The sequence below is a fragment of the Budorcas taxicolor genome, chromosome 23 (assembly GCF_023091745.1).
Source record: "Budorcas taxicolor isolate Tak-1 chromosome 23, Takin1.1, whole genome shotgun sequence".
Lineage (NCBI taxonomy): Eukaryota > Metazoa > Chordata > Mammalia > Artiodactyla > Bovidae > Budorcas > Budorcas taxicolor.
Genome location: NC_068932.1, coordinates 50,443,304 through 50,460,854, shown reverse-complemented (window position 1 = coordinate 50,460,854; position 17,551 = coordinate 50,443,304). Strand labels below are relative to the sequence as shown.

Below are 17,551 nucleotides of genomic sequence, written 5' to 3'. Positions count from 1 at the left end.
CGGGGTGACAGGGAGATGTCTGGGCCGGGGCCGGCCGCTGTGCGGGGCCACCGGGGCTTCAGCAAAGCGGATTAACTCTGCCGCGCCCTGCCAGGCTACCTAGCCGATTTCTGAAGAGGATAACGCAATTTGATAAATCTAATTCCAGCGACAAACTCAATTATTGTGATAACAGATGAAACCTGGGAGGAGGCTCTGTACCCAGCCCACAGTTTAGAAAATACACTTAACTCCGGAACGAGGTACAACAGTTTTGATTTGATTGGATTTGTTCTCTCTTCGGAAAACCCTTTAGGTAATTTCAGTGGTTGGAAGAAGGGCCTGCGTTTATTGAATAGCGGGGCTCTGAGCCCAGTGGGGCCGCAGCCCTGTGCTCGGAACACCGCACTTATACAGCACAATCAGATCACGCATTCCCAGGTCCTGGGGGCTAACACAGAAGCCTTGGCCTTGCCCGATCCCGGCTGGTCTGGGCCCAGCTCGGACAGCTGTGTCCAGCCTTTGTTTTCCTGACTGGTGCAGGGAGTGAGGGGGTTTATATAAAGAAAATTAGACAAACAGAAAGCAGCTCAGCTTTACCCGCCCGCGACCCAGGGCGCTGGGCACACAGCACAGCCGGCCCGGCTGACTGAGTCTCCTGTGCAGGCACTTCTGCACTTGGGCCACTTATGGGGGGTGGTGCACATGGGGGGCACTGGCCCGAGTCCCGGGGGGCGCCGCTCCAAGGGGACACCGGCCGGCCCTGGGCCCCGTTCATCAGATCAGCACTAAGAATTGACAACCAAGCATTAATATCAAGATGAAGAGCGAACTGTAGCCGTTTCTGCCTGAAAGCCTGGTAAACCGTGCAGCCGGCCTTCCAAGGCTCTGTCCAGAATGTGGCCCCGGGGAGCAGGAGGGGCCTGGCCACCCGGGGCCAGGACCACCAGCTCTGACCCTGGTTTGCGGGTCGTCGGAGCCTCACGCCCGCTGCAGAGGAGGGCCCGTTAGGACCCCTGTACCTGGCGAGCCCACACCGTTCCCCTCTGGCCGACGGCGCTGGCACACACAGGACGTGGCATAATGTGGACGGGTGAGCCCCACAGACACAAATCCAGAATGGATGTGAAGGCCACGTCCCCCGCCCGCTGAGTTAAAACCCACGGGCACCACAGAGCCCGGCCTTCATGGCACCCCGCACCTGCCTTCCTATGGGAGCGGGCTCTGAAGCCCAAGGGCCCCACAGCTCCCAGCGTCTCCCGGGAGCTCCCAGCATCTCCCGGGAGCTCCCCAGCGGCCAGCGTTGGAGGAGGTGTCCGCTCGGGCTGGGGGCTCCTAGAGGTCCCCGGGAGCGTTTGGAGGAGCGGGGGAGCGGGGGAGCTGGGGGCTGGGGGGCGGGGGCGGGGGGAACACGCCACTCAGGCCGGTTGAGAGGGCAGTGAGGTACACACCGGTGGACAAGCCCACTCTGCTCCGCTTCACTGATTTCCTGTCAGAAAATGCTAACAAGCACGGGAGTCCTTAAGAGCTTTACAATCTTTCAGTTGTTCACCGGGACGTTCCGGGGCTGCATTTGTTTCCAGGCGCTGGTGACACGCACTCAATCACACCCGTCTGCGGCTCTGACCGATCACCGCTCGGCCCGCGCTGCCCCGCAACCCGGCCAGGCCCGGCTCCCACCCGCAGAGCGCGCCAAGGGCGCCGGAGGGGCCTGCAGGGTGGGGGAGGCAGAGACAGGCCACCGCCACCGCCAGCGATCAGGATCGGGGTGAAGGCAGGGGCCCCTCACCGAGCCCCTTGCACACTGGCCCCTCACCAGGTGCCACGGTGGGGGGCCGCCTGGGGATGCACCGCGGGGGTGGGGGTGGACGCGTGGCGGGCGGGCGGGGGTGGGGCGAGATCCGGCGGTGGGGATGGCGGCAGCTGCCCGTTGCCATGGGGACCCCTCCTGGCACCACGGGGCTGCCAGGTCCCCCACTGCAGACCACGGCTCCACTGCAGATGATGATCAAATGGGCTGACTCCACGCCGGACGACCGCGTCCACCCGCGCGAGGTCGGGAGAAGACGCGCAGCGAAGTGAACACTATTTGGCCGGGTTGGAGCAGTGCTACACCCAAGACCCAGACAGCCCTACTTCACCTAGAGAACGACCTCTTTCCTCAGAGGGCTGCGCAGCGCGCAGAGTTACGCGCACTCTGCTGTTACTTCCTGAGGCGCGCTGTTTCCTTGACCGTGAGACGCACACAGCACTTTGCGTGGCTTTTACGTGGAGTCAGCTGGTGATGGAAATATTCTTGTTCAGTTAAGTTAAAGTTTGACTGCCTCTCAGCCATCAGCCACGTGACTGCTCACAGCGCTATGGACAGACAACTGATGTTCACCAAACTGTGGACGCAGCGTGTACAGAGTGACGTGCGGAGGCCACCAGCGGCGGCCTCACGCTGACACCGCCGCGCTCCCCCGTCTCAGCAGCTCTTCCCCTGCCACTGCCGGCGGTGCTTAGCTGGCCCCATAGCTGGTCCAGACTTGCTGGCAGACGCTTGCGTGGCCCGAAGCCTGGGGGTGAAGCTGCCACAAACACGTGTGTCCAGCCCCGTGTGGACATGCGCCTGCATTTTTCCCCGGTGGGCGCCTGGTGGTGGGCCGGTGAGGTCTCACGGTTGCTGAGCTTTTAACTGTTCAGGCGCCTCCCCGCGCGCCCTCCCCGCAGCGCACACCCTCCCCTCCCCGCCGCCCTCCCCAGCGACATCTGACTGGTCTGGCTCCTCCCCCTGCCGCCAGCGCTGGACATGGTTGGTCTTTTCACTGTGAAGGGACTGGACACTTGTGATCCTTCGTGAACAGCGTGCTCATCACTCCCTTCGCCCCACTGAGGAGCGGTGCTGAGTGTATGCTCACGTGCCATTCTTGTACTTGTCTGGTGAAGAGTCTGTTCAGACCTTTCAGAAAGTCAGTTGTCTGGTTAGTACTGGTTTGTAATAGATGTTTACATGTAGCACTCGAGATAAATTCCTTAATCACAGATTTCTGCAAATATTTTCTCTTGGCTATAAACTATATTTTTGTATCTTTTGAAAAACAAATGCTTTTCATTTTGATGAAGCGTAATAGCTAAATTTTTCTTTAGTAATACTTTTTGCTTTTTGTGTCATATTTAAGGAATCTTTGCCAAAGCCAAAGGCCTGGAGAATTCCATGGGGTCACGAAGAGTTGGACATGACTGAGCAACTCTCACTTACCAAAGGCAAAGTCACTAAGATTTCCTCCTGTGTGTCCCTACAGACGTTTTACAGTTTCAGAGTTAAATTCTCACAAGTTTCGAAGCGAGGGTCGAGGCTCCCTTGTACATAGCCATTTCTTACAGCACCATTTAGGGAAAGGTCTTCCCCACTGAGCTACCCCAATACCTTCATCAAAAACCAGTGGGGGCTCTGCTTCCAGATTCTCACTCTGGTCCTCGATCTATCCCTCTGGTTTCACAGCAAGACTGCACTGTCCTGAGCTCTGCAGATCTACGACAAACCTCGACCAGGCAGTGTGATTGCTCAGTCTCGGCTCATTTTCAAAGTTGTTTTGGCTATTCTAGGTTCTGAACATTTCCATATAAATTCTGGAACCAGTTTGTTAACTTTTTATAAGAAAAAGAGGCTGCCCTGATCTTAACTGGTGCTGCACTGAATCTTTACACAGATCTAGGGAGAAATGAAATCTCAACAGCACTGAGCCTTTCCATCCATGAACAGGGTATATTTGTTTGTCCCATCTTCTTTAGCTTCTGAGCAGTATGTTGTAGTGACTCTCTCTTTGGCCAAAGGTAAATGTTTCATGTTTTGATGCTACTATAAACGGCAAGATCATTTAAATTTCATTTTCCACCTAAGTCATTTACAAATTGACAGCTTACAAGCTGTAACTACCTGACCAGATTTTAAATACTTTAGCAAATCAGAAGTAGTGGCCCACTTTGATTTTACTTTCTTAGCAAATCGAAAGTGACTATTCACGAAAGCACTTCATTTTGTATTGTTTTTCCCTGAAGAAGACATTGTTCCCATTACATACATTCAATGCAGTCAGTTCAGTAAAGTTGATCTCAAACCTCAGACAATTTGCCCTTGGCTCTGGACTGTGTTCCAGAGCTACAGCACAGAGGGGCCGACACACGCGTGGAGGAGCCGCGCGGCAGCTGGGGCACAGTGCGTGCGGCGGGGCAGGTGGCAGTGGTCGTGAGCTGTGGACTGGCCCACACCCTGGCCGCCTCATCCCGGAGGCTTGGCCTGCACCGCCTTCACCTCCTGGGTTCAGCCCATTTCTCCATCGTGTTTGCCAGGGGACATCCCTGGGTGGCACGGGCTGAGAGAGAAGACGGCACAGAGGGAGAAAATAAAGTCAAAGTGGGCCACTGCTTCCGGCCCACGCTGTGCACTGACCTCAACCAGAACTTCAAAGCCTGGTCTGATATGCCTTTCACATTCCACACAACCCATCTGTCCCTCTCTGCCCTTCTGGCGACCTCACCTCTTTCCCAAAACTGTTCAAATTCACATTCACATGCAAATCCCTTTCCTGATGCTGAGGAATCTCCCTGACCCCAGCCTCCTCCCTGCTGCAGTCTCTTACAATCAGCCTGTGCTCAGAGAGCCGGACGACCTCCCTGCCGCCGCCGCCGCCGCCGCCGCCTGTGCCGCCGCCTCAGGCCTTCTCCGTGCACCAAGGCACAGAGACCCACGTGCTGCCTCCACTGCTCACCGCTGCCTTCCCGAGCCAACACGCAGCCCCACCGGCCACCACATCCCACCGCTGCCTCCACGCCCAGCCCCGTGCGCCAGGGCCCTGCCACCACTGCGTGTCTTCTCTGAAGTCACCGTCAAGGGAGGGAGTCTCTTCCCGCTTTTTTATCTTGTCTGAAAAGTTACAGTTCTGCACGGCTTATTATGGAAAAACAGCAGTGCCCTGATAATTCAGAAAACGAAGATCATGGCATCCGGTCCCATCACTTCGTGGCAAATAGATGGGGAAACAGTGGCCGACTTCATTTTTCTGGGCTCCAAAATTACTGCAGATGGTGATTGCAGCCGTAAAATTAAAAGACGCTTATTCCTTGGAAGGAAAGTTATGACCAACCTAGACAACATATTAGAAAGCAGAGACATTACTTTGCCAACAAACGTCCGTCTAGTCAAGGCTATGGTTTTTCCAGTGATCATGTATGGATGTGAGAGTTGGACTGTGAAGAAAGCTGAGCGCCGAAGAATTGATGCTTTTGAACTGTGGTGTTAGAGAAGACTCTTGAGAGTCCCTTGGACTGCAAGGAGATCCAACCAGTCCATCCTAAAGGATATCAGTCCTGGGCGTTCATTGGAAGGACTGATGCTGAAGCTGAAGCTCCAGTACTTTGGCCACCTCATGCAAAGAGTTGACTCATTGGAAAAGACCCTGATGCTGGGAAAGATTGAGGGCAGGAGGAGAAGGGGACGACAGAGGATGAGATGGTTGGATGGCATCACCGACTCGATGGACAGGCGTTTGGGTGGACTCTGGGAGTTGGTGATGGACAGGGAGGCCTGGCGTGCTGCGGTTCATGGGGTCGCAGAGAGTCGGACACGACGGAGCGACTGAGCTGAGCTGAAAATTTCACTGTTCTACTCCCCAGAGGCCATTACTTTCTTTTAACTGTTTTCCTTTGGTATTTACCTCCATACTGCTAAAGCTTACAAGGCTGCTTCTTGATTTCCTGGTCTTCAATATTAACTATTGTTTTCTCTGTTGTGGAAAATGAGAGTTTAATCCCTTTCTACCACCTTCCTTCACTCACATGCCTGACACACAGACACACACACACACAATCCCTAGCCCCATCCTCGGGATAAAAACACATTTTTATTTAAGCTGATAATCAGTCTTCACATCAGTACAGCTTTAGAATGCTCTTCACAACAGAACCACGTACGACCCTGCAACCGCTTTCCCCTCTTGATGAGCTCTTTGTTTTCCTGGAGTTCATTGCTGCCTCCGTCTTTGTTAATTGAGATCTTTAAGGCGCATTTATCGCGCTTCATTCACACACAGTCTAAACCTCATCTCAGTGTTTCTGCACATCACTCTCACCTTCCTGGAGACTCTCAGAAACTCAGCCAGCTGACTACTCCTGCGGGGTACCTGGTTCTCCCCCGGGAGCTCCTTCACCACTGACCTGGGGGCTCCTTTGAGAGCAGAGAGGCAGGCCTGGCACAGGGGGGCACACATCAGTGTCTGCAGAGCTGAAGGCAAGGGCACTCACTCTTCATGCCTAGGTAGCCAGGTATAGCCTCTGCTAAGGGCATGGCAGACACCTGGTCCAGCTGGAGGCACCCACTCCATATCTGGGCCCTGCCCCCACCTCCAGGGAGCTGGCTGCCCAAAACCCTGTGTCCCGGGCTTTCTGGACCTTGGGTGGAGCACCACAGCTTCCTGACCAACACACGAGGGACACACCGTGGAAGCCTGACGCTCCTGAAACACAATTCTCCTTTTTTCCTACCTGCATGATCACAGGCTGCTGGGTGGGATTCTGGATGGGAATTCTGGCATGCCAGAGCTTGAGGTCTGTCTTCTGCCTCTCGGTATGGCCTTGGGAAGTGGGCACTGCCAGGGCCCTGCCCCTGGCCCATTCCTCTCCTCGCTCAAGGTCACCCCCCGTGAGGCCTCCGTGCTGGGTCTTCATACCCTCAGCCCTCCTCAGTCACTGGGGTGGGTTCCCTGGGCAGGACACGGCCTCAGGGCTGGCAGGTTGTCCAGGACCACACGCGCACAGCCAGCAACATACCATCCCCAGTGGAGCCCGTGGCCCATCTCCACGTCTGCCGTGGCCTCGTGCAAACACGACCACCTTCCCCCTTCCCTACCCACTGCCTCACGCCCTCCTGGCCCCACTAAACGTGGCCTCCTCAGAGCAGTCTGGTCTCCACTCCCAACTCCAAGAGGCCTGCGGGTGGCACTGGGCAGTGGACACGTTCACACCCGCTCTTTCAACCTTGTAACCACACAGAGTGCGCTTGCTCCTGGACTCTGCAGGTTCCACCAGGGCACACAGAGAGGCTGTCAGGTCACCTGTAGGCAGGGGTCACGTGCAGCGTGCCTGTACCACGTGCAGGGGTCACGTGCAGCGCGTCTGCACCACGTGCAGGGGTAAAGTGCAGTGTGCAGGGGTCACGTGTGGTGTGCAGGGGTCACGTGCAGTGTGCAGGAGTCACATGCGGTGTGCAGGGGTCACGTGCAGCGTGTCACATGCAGCGTGCAGGGGTCATGTGCAGTGTGCAGGGGTCACGTGCAGCGTGTCACGTGCAGTGTGCAGGGGTCACGTGCAGCGTGTCATGTGCAGTGTGCAGGGGTCACGTGCAGCGTGTCACGTGCAGTGTGCAGGGGTCACGTGCAGCGTGTCTGCACCACGTGCAGGGGTCACGTGCAGCATGTCTGCACCACGTGCAGGGGTCACGTGCAGCGTGTCTGCATCACGTGCAGGGGTCACGTGCAGCGTGCAGGGGTCACGTGCAGCGTGTCACGTGCAGCGTGCAGGGGTCACGTGCGGTGTGCAGGGGTCACGTGCAGCGTGCAGGGGTCACGTGCGGCGTGCAGGGGTCACGTGCAGTGTGCAGGGGTCACGTGCGGCGTGCAGGGGTCACGTGCGGCGTGTCACGTGCAGGGGTCACGTGCAGCGTGTCTGTGTCACGTGCAGGCTGAGTGTCATGTGCGTGCGCCTGTGGTCACTAGAGTGTGCAAGCTCCAGAGGGCCGAGTGTGAGCGTCACGGGTGGCCTGCGGCCTGTGTCTCTGCATCCGTGGCACCCACAGCAGGCCCAGCACACAGAGCACAACATGCATGTCCTGTGGCCACACGGATGGCTTCACGGCACCTTGGTGCCTGGGACGCTGGACCACACCCCTGCTGGTAACAGCTGGCCCTGCTCTCGGGAGGCGGTACCTGTGGCCTAGGCTCCATACCTGCCAGGTGTGAGTGGGGCCTGGGCTGCAGCAGCCAGTGTGGGCCCTTCTGCAGCTGCCCAGGGAAGTCCTCTGATCTTTGGTGGGAAATGGAGGACAGCAACCCAGAGCTTCTCCTTGCAGCCTGCAAGCCTCCCGGGCACACCTTATGGGCACACCAGCCTCTGAGACACGCATTCTCTTCTGAAACCTGGCTTCTCAGGGGAGGTGGTGCCCAAGGCGAGGGGTGGGTACTGGTGATCCAGGAAAGGGCATCAGCTAAAATACATGACCCAGGACTGGACACTCAGGGGTGGGTGGAACTCAAGACGAGCACCCTGCTGAGGAGGGGTCGTCGCAGCCCCCCGGGAGCCGGCCTCATGTCCGGGGTGGCCGGGCTCTGTCTGCCTCCCACCCAAACCCCAGCAGGCCACCGTCGCACCAGGGCCCTGCCCCTCCCATGTGGGTACAGCGGCCGCTGCTGCGTCCCCCTCACTCCACAGCCTCCAAACCAGGAAGGACAAAAGCAGCTCCTCTCTCCCAGTAAGTCTGTGAGGGCCCCACGGGCTCCAGCCTCTGTCACGGGGCCGCTGACAGCCTGGTGCCCCAGCCAGTGGCCCTCCTGCCCCCTGGCCAGCATGCCCTTCTGGGAATGTCCGCCCGTCCTCCCAACTTGCCCTGGCCCAGGCAGGGCAGGACCCTGAGCACTCAGGCCAGGCTCTGAAGTGGCCTGTCGGTCGGGGTTCAAGTCCAGGTGAGGCAGAGACGTCCCCGCTGGCCTCCTCCATCCACTCGGCACCCGTGGGCCAGTGAGGGAGCCGGGAGGCGCCTTCCTGGAGGACCTGAGCGACAGACACAGCCCCGCACACGTGGTTCCCATGTCTCAGCAGCATCACCAACACCGCGGCACAGCCCAAGGACCTCTGGTCACTGCTCCTCACGGCATGGGGAGGCGCGAGGGGCACTCTGGGCACTGAGGGCCACGTGGTGGCCTCAAGAACAGAGCGCGGGGTGGGCCTGCACCAGCCCCCCAGAGCCGCCCCCCTCTCCCTGCCCCCGCCCCAGTCCAGCCCAGGGAGCTCCCCTGCTTGGCGGCGTCCCGTCCCGGGCTCCAAACGGAAACGGCTGCTGGCTCTCAGGGCAGCCACACACGCCGCCGGCCAGGTGCCCTGTTGTAAGTCCCAGGTCTTCTCAGGCGCGGTCTCACCCCACAACGGCCACGCAGAAGGCGCCACACAACACCTCCTGTCCGTCCCGGGTGGCCCCCATCCTCCCACCTTCTGGCCAAGCCTGGGGTCCGGGCCACGACGCGCCCAAGCTTTGGGGCCTCCGCAGGGGAGCTCCACCGGGGAGCACGGCATCGCAGACGTGCGCGCAGTCGCAGGAGGCTCTCTGACCCCTGCGTCACCCCCGTGCACAAGGGGATCCTCAGAGGCCGGGGAGGGCTCAGCCCCACCACGAGCCCATGGCCAGGACACACGCAGCTCTGCGGGACACCAGCTGGAGGCAAACCAACCCGGAGGCAACTGTCCTCGCTGGCTAGCCCAACGCAGCTTGTCCGCTAGAGGGAAATAAAAAAGTCGAGCCTAAATGCATAAAAAATTATGACGGAAGCACTAAATAAGGCCGGGCCCGCATGCTTATTGAGTCAAAAATCAATCAATCAATGAGGAGTGGATTAGGCGCAGCTTATAAGCCCCAAAGAAATGATTTGCCCAAACACTGGGATTTAACAGTGGAGGACCAGATTCCAACACTTTTAGGAAGTAAATAATGAAAAATCAATTTAAAGAAAAAACAGATCAAGAACCCTGGACTCTGACACACGGACACATTTACTGCCGAGTGCCGTCTCTCGGCTGACCCGAAAACTTCGGAAGGTGTTTATTTACTTCCAGCACCTTCCAGAGATCAATATTTTTAATTTGGACCCAAGTTATTATTTTTCGCATCACAGCAGCGGGGAGCAGAGCAAAGTGCCTCATATTTTAGTGCTAAAAAGATCGATATGACAGTTTCACCTTCCCTCAGCCCTGCCGCCGCTGGGCCGCACATCACCATGTCCCGCGGGGCCGCCCGGCTGCAGGGGGAGCGGCCGCCCCCGCCCCCGAGGCCGGCAGCCGTGATTTAGCTGAGCGCCGAGGGCCCCGCGCCCTCGGAAAACCAATCTTGCTTCCCTCACTTCATCAGGCCTGTCTGGACCCGCGGGCAGGGCAGGAGGCGGGGCCGCAGGGGCTAACACAGACCGTCCTGCATCCGAGAGGCTGGTGCCTTCCTGCCCTTCCTCCGACCAAAGAGCTGCAGCCAGTGCCATCAGTTCTCTGTGAATGTCCCCCAAAGTCTCATCCAGGAGAGCAGACAGGAAGAGGCCACGGAGCAGGGTGACCCGTTGGAAGGAGCTGGCATCAGGCCAGGGGGCGGGGGGCAGGGCAGAAAAGAGGCGGTGCCACCCCACCCCCTCCAGCAGGCGCCCTCCAGGTGCCCTGGGCTGGAGGACGGGCCCAGACCCTACTGGAGGAGACTACGGGCCCAGTGCAGACCCTTGAGGCCTGTGAGCCCCCAGTGAGGAGCAGAAGGAGCCCCCAGACACGGCGCCGAGGGAGGAAGGAGCCAGTTTGTTGGTGACCTGCTGCCCAGGCGTCCTGGGCCCAGGAGCCACCAGAGTGGACACCAGCCACCAGTGGGAGCATGGCAGGATCCCCAGGGCAGGAAGGGACCCCTCGGTGTGAACAGACCCCCCACCCCGGATGTCAGGGCCTGACCCGGGTCTCCTGGTCTGACCACAAGGGAGAAACAGTCAGGCCATACGGGGCTGCTTGCCTGGTGAACAGGGTCGGCAGGTTGCAGACCTCAGCGTCAGCGGGGAGGGAGTGGGCTTCCTGTGGGGACCTGAGACAGCCCTTCTCCCGACGTCCACAGCCTCCCCCTGCCGACAGGGCCCAGTCCTGGGAGACCCCCAGAACCGCAAGTCCATGTCTGTGGGACTGGACCTGGCCACACTCTTGCCCACCCACGAAGCCCAGAAGAGTGCCTCTTTCCAGGGTCCAGGCCGGTGGGCATGATGGAAGCTGGTGGGGGGAGCGGGGGCCGGCCAGGCTGCGGGCAGTGCCTCCTCCATCTTCCAGGCGCAGCCGCGCAGCCCGGGCACTCAGGAGGCAGGTGCCAGCAGGCTGACCTGTCTGTCCAGATGGAACCCACTTCTAGAGCTTTGAGGGGAAGTCAGAACCTCCGTGCTCTAGGGCAACGCTGCGTTCGCCAAAGCCAGGCGCAGAGCCCTCAGGAGCCTGGCCTTGGCGCCTGCGCTGGGCGGGACTACCACAAAGCGTCTCCACGGGCCAGGAGGGTCAGCCCCGCCCACCCTGTCTCCCGCATCTGCCAACACCCTGCAGGCGCAGGTGAGGACCAGCCAGGCATGTGGCCACAGGCTTCACCTCACGCCTCGCGGCCCCCACCAGGCTTGTCCCTAGCAGGCGGTGCCAGGGCCCGGCAGCCACCCCAGGAGGGGCTCTGGGAGCAGGGAGCGGGTGGGCAGGGCCTCAGGCCCCCCCAGTCACACTGCAAGGGGCTCCCAGGGTCCCCTGACGGCGTACTTGGTGTGGTGGGGACAGAGCCAGCATCTGAGCCTCATGAGGGATAAAAACTGGGCCATCCTGGCTCTTCCGGACAAACACAAAACCACCAGGGTGTCAGGTGTGGAAGTCGGCCAGGAAACCCAGGGCGCTTTCCACTGCACCACAGAAAACACCGGGGCGAAGCTGTCCAGGGTGGGGTCAGTGGCACAGCCCCCTCCCCACCCAGAGCAGCGCCCTGTCCAGACCCTTGGGCACAGAGATGCCCACGTCCGCTCAGGGAGACCCGGGCGGGGATCAGGGCCAGGGAGGGCAGGCACCTGGGGGGCAGCCCCCTCCTCATGGGATCTTGCCCCACTGCCCATGGCTTCCAGCTCATCCCAGCCCCCACCTCCCCAACTGTGCATGAGCCTTCCATCTCCCCGACTCCAAAGTGGAGGCCCCAGGCTCAGATCCCCTGCACCAGGGAAACCCACCCCACCAGCGGTGCTCGAGGTGCGCAAAGCCCGACCTCTGAGATCGGGCCCTCTGCCCCGGGCCCCGCCCACCTGCTCAGACAGTCCGCCGAGCAGCTGGTAGGTGCTGAAGCAGGCCCAGGCCCGGGCGGCTCAGGGACAGACCTGGTGTTCCCAGACTCTGGATCCAAGGGGCAGACGCAGAGAGCAGAAGGCCGACACAGCCCAGCAAGGTGGCCGCGGCCCGAGGGGTCTAGGGGTCTAGGGGCCTGCAGGCTCCAGCCCCTCCAGCTCACAGCGTGGTCACCCAGGGGCCGGGCCGTCAGCCCGTGAGGGCAGTCAGCGACTTCTCAGGAGCAGGGTGGGGGATGGGAGGCTGGGGCACCTCGGAAGGAGGAGACCTCCCAGGAAACAGGCAGGCAGGGGACTGGCCAGTGGGCAGGGTCAGAGGGAGCGGAGCCGCCCAGGACGGCCAGTGGGGGACAGTCTGTCTCCTCAGGCCCGAGTGGACCACATGAGCCACCTGCTTCAGTGAGCGGCCACTCAGGACGGTCTTCCGGAGCAGACAGAATTTAGCGTTATCAGTTCAAGTCTAAAATCTGCGCTTCCAGCAGCTCCGGCTGGAATGGGAAGTGCTGCTCTGGCGCCACCTCCTGGTGAAGACCAGGACCTGCAGGCCCCTGCTGAGCGGCTGCACCGCACAACCAGAGCCCTGCCCCCCCAGAGCCCAGCGACAGGGCGCAGCTCCCCCAGGGTGCACCACCCCAGAGCTCCCCGCCCCCCAACAAGAGCCCCGCCCCACAGCGCCCCTGCCCCCCAGCCAGAGCCCCGGCCCCCCGAGCGCCCCTGCCCCCCAACCAGAGCCCCCACAGGGCCCAGCTCCCCCAGGCTGCAGACCCCCTCTTAACTGTTGCTGCGGGCTCTGGGGCCCCCACCTCGTGCTCATCATCAGGGGCAGCTGCAGGTTCACCCCCTTTCTGGGAACAGGCTACTATTTTCTGATCCCTATTAATACCTGTGACAGCATTTATGTACAAGATAAATTCATTTCAATTTCCTTTTTCAATTAATGGCCTATTATTTGAACCACACTCAGCTAAAAATATTACTCCAACGCCATTAATCTTGTAAAAATTAAATTTCCCTCCCTCTGACAGGTAGAGGCCAGCAGGCTGGGGCGAGGGGGTGGCCACATGGCTGCTCAGCCCTGCCCAGAACCGCAGGGGTGCAGAGGCCCCTCCGCCAGGACGGCAGAGGGCCCGGCAAAGGTGGCTCCACACACGACCGTGAGGGGGCGGTGGACGGGCACACAGAGCCAGGGCCAGGTAGGCCTTCACCTCAGACCGTTCCTGCCAAACGCACGCCTCCCCTGAGGCAGCATGTCCAGAGCGAGGTCCAGACCGGGGTGTGGAGTCCTGCGGGCACTCCCGCCTGGGAGACACGGCCACGCAGGACCGCGGCTGCAGGCGGCGCCACTGGGAGGGAGCAGGCCACGGCCCGCGGGGTGAGGCAGGCAGGGAGAGAGGCCCCGACACGCCCTGGGCAGGTCCGGCCTCCGGCCTCGTCTCCAGACCCTGTCCGGTCCCGCGGACCCCGGGACACAGCCTCGGAGACCTCAGACCCGAGCTGTCCCATGTCCGGGCTGGCGTCCGGTGTGAGGTCAGTCTTGCCCAAGGAGGCGCCGCCTCGAGTGCTTTCCCGGGCTGAAACCAAGCAGCATGGCCCCGCCACGATCGCGCCATCAGCGTACTGGACGAGAGAGGGAAAGGCGGGCGTGGGAGGCCGAGCCTCCCAAGGTCCCGGAAGAACAGGAGGGGCGTGGCCTCGACAGCTCAACGCCCAACCGGACCGCGCGTCGGCTGTAGCGGCTGCAGATTATTCCGCCAGGTGGCTCGTCCAGCGTGAAAACGTCTAATTCTGGGTACTTAAAATTACTTCCAGTTTTCACTGGCAAATAATTTTTGATAACCTGCCTTACACACAACCGTCTGCACGACGGTCGTTCCTCCAGGGAAGCTGCTGAGTGATGGGAATGCTCTGATGCAGGTTTCTGCTTTCCGTTGCAAATTGAGAAACCCCTTTTTAAGATAAACCTCCAGGGGCGAGGCAAGAGCACAGCGGAGCCCTCTCAGCCCCCAGGCGCCTCCAGCGTGAACGATTCCTCACCCCACTAACCATCTGGCTGCAGAAGTGCAGTCCCTGCATCAGGACGCCACGACAGGTGGCTCCGAGCAGACCGCAGAGAGCGAGAGAACCGAGCATCTCAAGAAACTGCCAAAGGGCTGTGTGAGAGAGACGGAGGGACAGACAGCGGGCACGCCCGGCCTTGCTGAGGCCACGGCGTCTGTGCCCGAAGGCCAAGGCCCCATCCTCTGACGAGCTGACGACGCCACCCTCCACCAGACCGGGCCGCCCAGCTCCGCTGCGCCGAGACGCCCGCCTGTCCCCCACCCAGCACAGCCCTGGCCGTCAGGCCAGCGGGGGCTGGTGTCTGTGGTCCCCCCGCCGTCACGTGGGGCTCGCGCCCGGCCCGTGCCCGGGATGGGCCGCCCCGCGCCGAGGCGGAGCACGCTCACCGTGAACTGCTCCTGCGACTTGTAGTTCTCGTCCAGGTAGACCCGCGCCCGGCTGTACTCCTTCATGGCGTCGCTGGAGAGCAGCTCCCTGGAAGGAAGAGGGGCGTCTTCACACACATCACGCAGGCAGCTCCCTGTCCCACAGCAGCGCTCACGGGGGGCAGGAACGGCAGCCTCGAAACCACGGGAGCGCGGGAGCAGGGGAAGGAAGCGGGAGAGGGAGGACCATCTCTAAGACGCGCCTGGAGTGCAGCCGCCACGCACCCCCGGGGTCTGCGATGGCTCTGGACGGATGGGGGGTGCCTGACCCCCCGAGGGCTGCACCCCAACACCGCCTGGCAAGGAGGGGGGACACGGCTGCGGTGTGACCCACTGGCCCTCCACCCGGGGTGGGGAGAAGAGGGCTCCAGCTCTGAGAACTGAAGAGGAGGCAAGAAGGAGCGGGGAGGAGGGCCAGAAGGACCAGCCTTGAGGGGGTCAGACGAGTGCCCGAGCCCCGGCCACCTGCCGGACAAGCCCCAGCATGCCCGCGGGCAAGGTGGGGTGTGGGCACGACAGACTGCAAGATCAGCGTGCCGAGAAGCGGCAAACAGGACCCGTGCTCCACAAGAAAGTCAACAGAAACAGACCCTGAAAGGACAAGAGCAATGCAGTTCACTGAAAGGAAACTTGAAAGAGCGAAGATATAACCGAAGATTCACAGGACAGCGTGCACAGAGTGGCGAGGAAAACACGTATACAAATGGCACCGCTAGGACTCCAGTTACGGAAGTGACTCCACCGAACGGGCCTGGGAGCAGGTGAGAGTGTGAGCAGAAGAGGGTAGGTCAGTGACCAGAAGACAGGACTATCCAAACTGAAGCAAAGAAGGAAATATGAACTGGGAAATCCGGAAGAGCTGTAGAGACCTGCGTGACCGTCTAAGATCAGAAGTGGAAGGGAGGAACAGTCCACAAGCTTTCCTGAAATTTCAGTGAGATTATGAACCCACAGGTTGGAAAAGCTCAAAGAACTCCAAGCAAAAGAAACACAAAGAAAATCAAACTAAAGCAAAACAATCAAGTTGCTACACAGCAGCTAGAAAGACAAACTCAGTGTCGGGGGAAGAAGACACACTATATTCAGAAGATGAAGACCAGAACAACGGGCAATTCTGCTCAGGAACAAGGCCGCACAGAGGACAATGGGACAGTATCCTTAAAGTACTGAAGGGGAAAATGGACAAGCTAGAATTCTGTTTTCAACAGAAACATCTTTCAAAAACGAAGACAAAGACTTTCTTCACACAAACAAAAGCTGAGATAATTGATCAGCAGCAACTTGTGTTGAGATAAATGTTAACGTTCTCAGGTCAAAGGAAGATGGTGTGGAGAGAAAGCTGACTGCAGACACGGCCGTGCCCCGGGAGCGGCAGGTGGCCACGCAGGGGATGCGTTCCTGCACTTTTTAACCTTTGAAAAACGTAGCTGACTGGGTCAGAGCAAAAACAGCAACACGCGTGTCACGCGCGACTTGGGCAGGAATGAAGCGCCTCTAAGGGCAGCAGGAGGATGGCAGGTGCCCGGGAGCGTGTGATGGCGTGGGCACGGAGGTGAGACCCTGCAGCTGCGTCTGCTTGTCTCTGAAATGCCCGGCTTCCCCAAAGTATTCTCTTCTTGTGGACCTCTTAGGGCTCTTTAGATATTTGAACACTGACAATTTTTGACAGTCAAGTACATTGCAGATACTTTTCCCAAGTGTGGCTAAGCTTTGACTTCGTTTACAGTGTCTTTTGATGAAGACTTTAATATCACCACGGCCCAGTGTGTCTGTCTTTCCTTTGCTGGACCTTGCGCACCTTCTGAAGAAGCCTCTGCCCGGATGCTCTCCTGCACTTCACCCTTGGACCATCAGACCACCCTCAGGCCTCTCGCCCTCACTCTAGGTCAACTGGAACTCAGCCCAGGCGGCGCGGGGGGACCAGGGCGGGGCAGGGACGCAGCCTCACAGCTTCCTGGCCCAGGACCCCGCGGTGCCCTCCCGACCCAGCTGCCCCTGGCCACACCCGGGGGGGACGTGGGGGCTCCTGCACAGCCCACTGGGTGTCGCCCCGCCCCCACACATGGGGGGCTCCAGGCCGGGGCAGTGCGGACGCCCGCCTCACTGTGCTGCAGAATCCCTGTGGCGAGCCCTGACCCTCTGCCCCCCTGTGGTGACTCCAGCATTAGTTTCAGCGCTAAGGAAACGTTCCGATTGAAATTGCTCTAAGTTATAGGTTATTTGGGGAAAATATGGTAGTTTTAAAAAAATCTGTCTTTTAACAAATGACCCCATAATGTGACAGCTGAAAACATGGATGACTTATGACCATCCACAGGGGAACTGAGGCCAGCGACAGCTGCGGGACTCGGCCTCAGGCTGGGCCCCAGGCTGGACACCCCCCAGCTCGGTGCCTAACCCCCACAGCTGCCTCAGAAGTGCCATCTCCCCCTCCACCAGTGGGAGCTGTCACAGCGCCTGGAGTCTGGGTCAGGGCTGGCGCCCGCCCCGGGGGACACAGAGCAGAGAGGCGCCTGCTATCCAGCCGGCTGCTGCCCACTCCCACGTCCAGCTCCCAGGTCCGCGTCCCTGCCCCCAGGTGGCGCTGGGCGGTTCTGCATAGGACTGACCCCCATGGAGCCACAGGGTGCGCCTCCCACGGACGATGGCGCTCTGTGCCCATCGCACTGCGATCAACAAGCTGTGAGCTTCTGAGTGGACACCCGGTCCATCTGTCCATCAGTCCGTCCATCTGTTTGTTCTCAGCAGCAGCAGGCAGCTCACAGCCATCAGGCCACATGACAGAATCTCGGCCTGGACCTGGGGCTGACGTTTCTGAGCCCACAGGTGCCACTGCCTTGAACCCTGGGGCACAGCCACCCCGTCACTCCCCCCGGCCCCACCCCCGGGCCACGCCCCCTCTTTGGCAAGGTGCCCTGGCCCCGGGCCTGGCCCTCAGGTGGGGCTGTGCCCCTTGCCCCCAGCCATACCCAC

The 17,551-nt window shown here is 60.1% G+C and overlaps 1 protein-coding gene across 1 annotated transcript in view; it reads right to left on the bottom strand.

Annotated features, from left to right (window-relative positions):
* The window catches only part of INPP5A (inositol polyphosphate-5-phosphatase A), a 151,422-nt gene that overhangs the window by 59,795 nt on the left and 74,076 nt on the right, over positions 1 to 17,551 (bottom strand). The window contains exon 4 of the mRNA XM_052660644.1: positions 14,540 to 14,627. Coding sequence (XP_052516604.1) covers positions 14,540 to 14,627 — 88 coding nt within the window. The remainder of the gene's footprint in view (positions 1 to 14,539; positions 14,628 to 17,551) is intronic.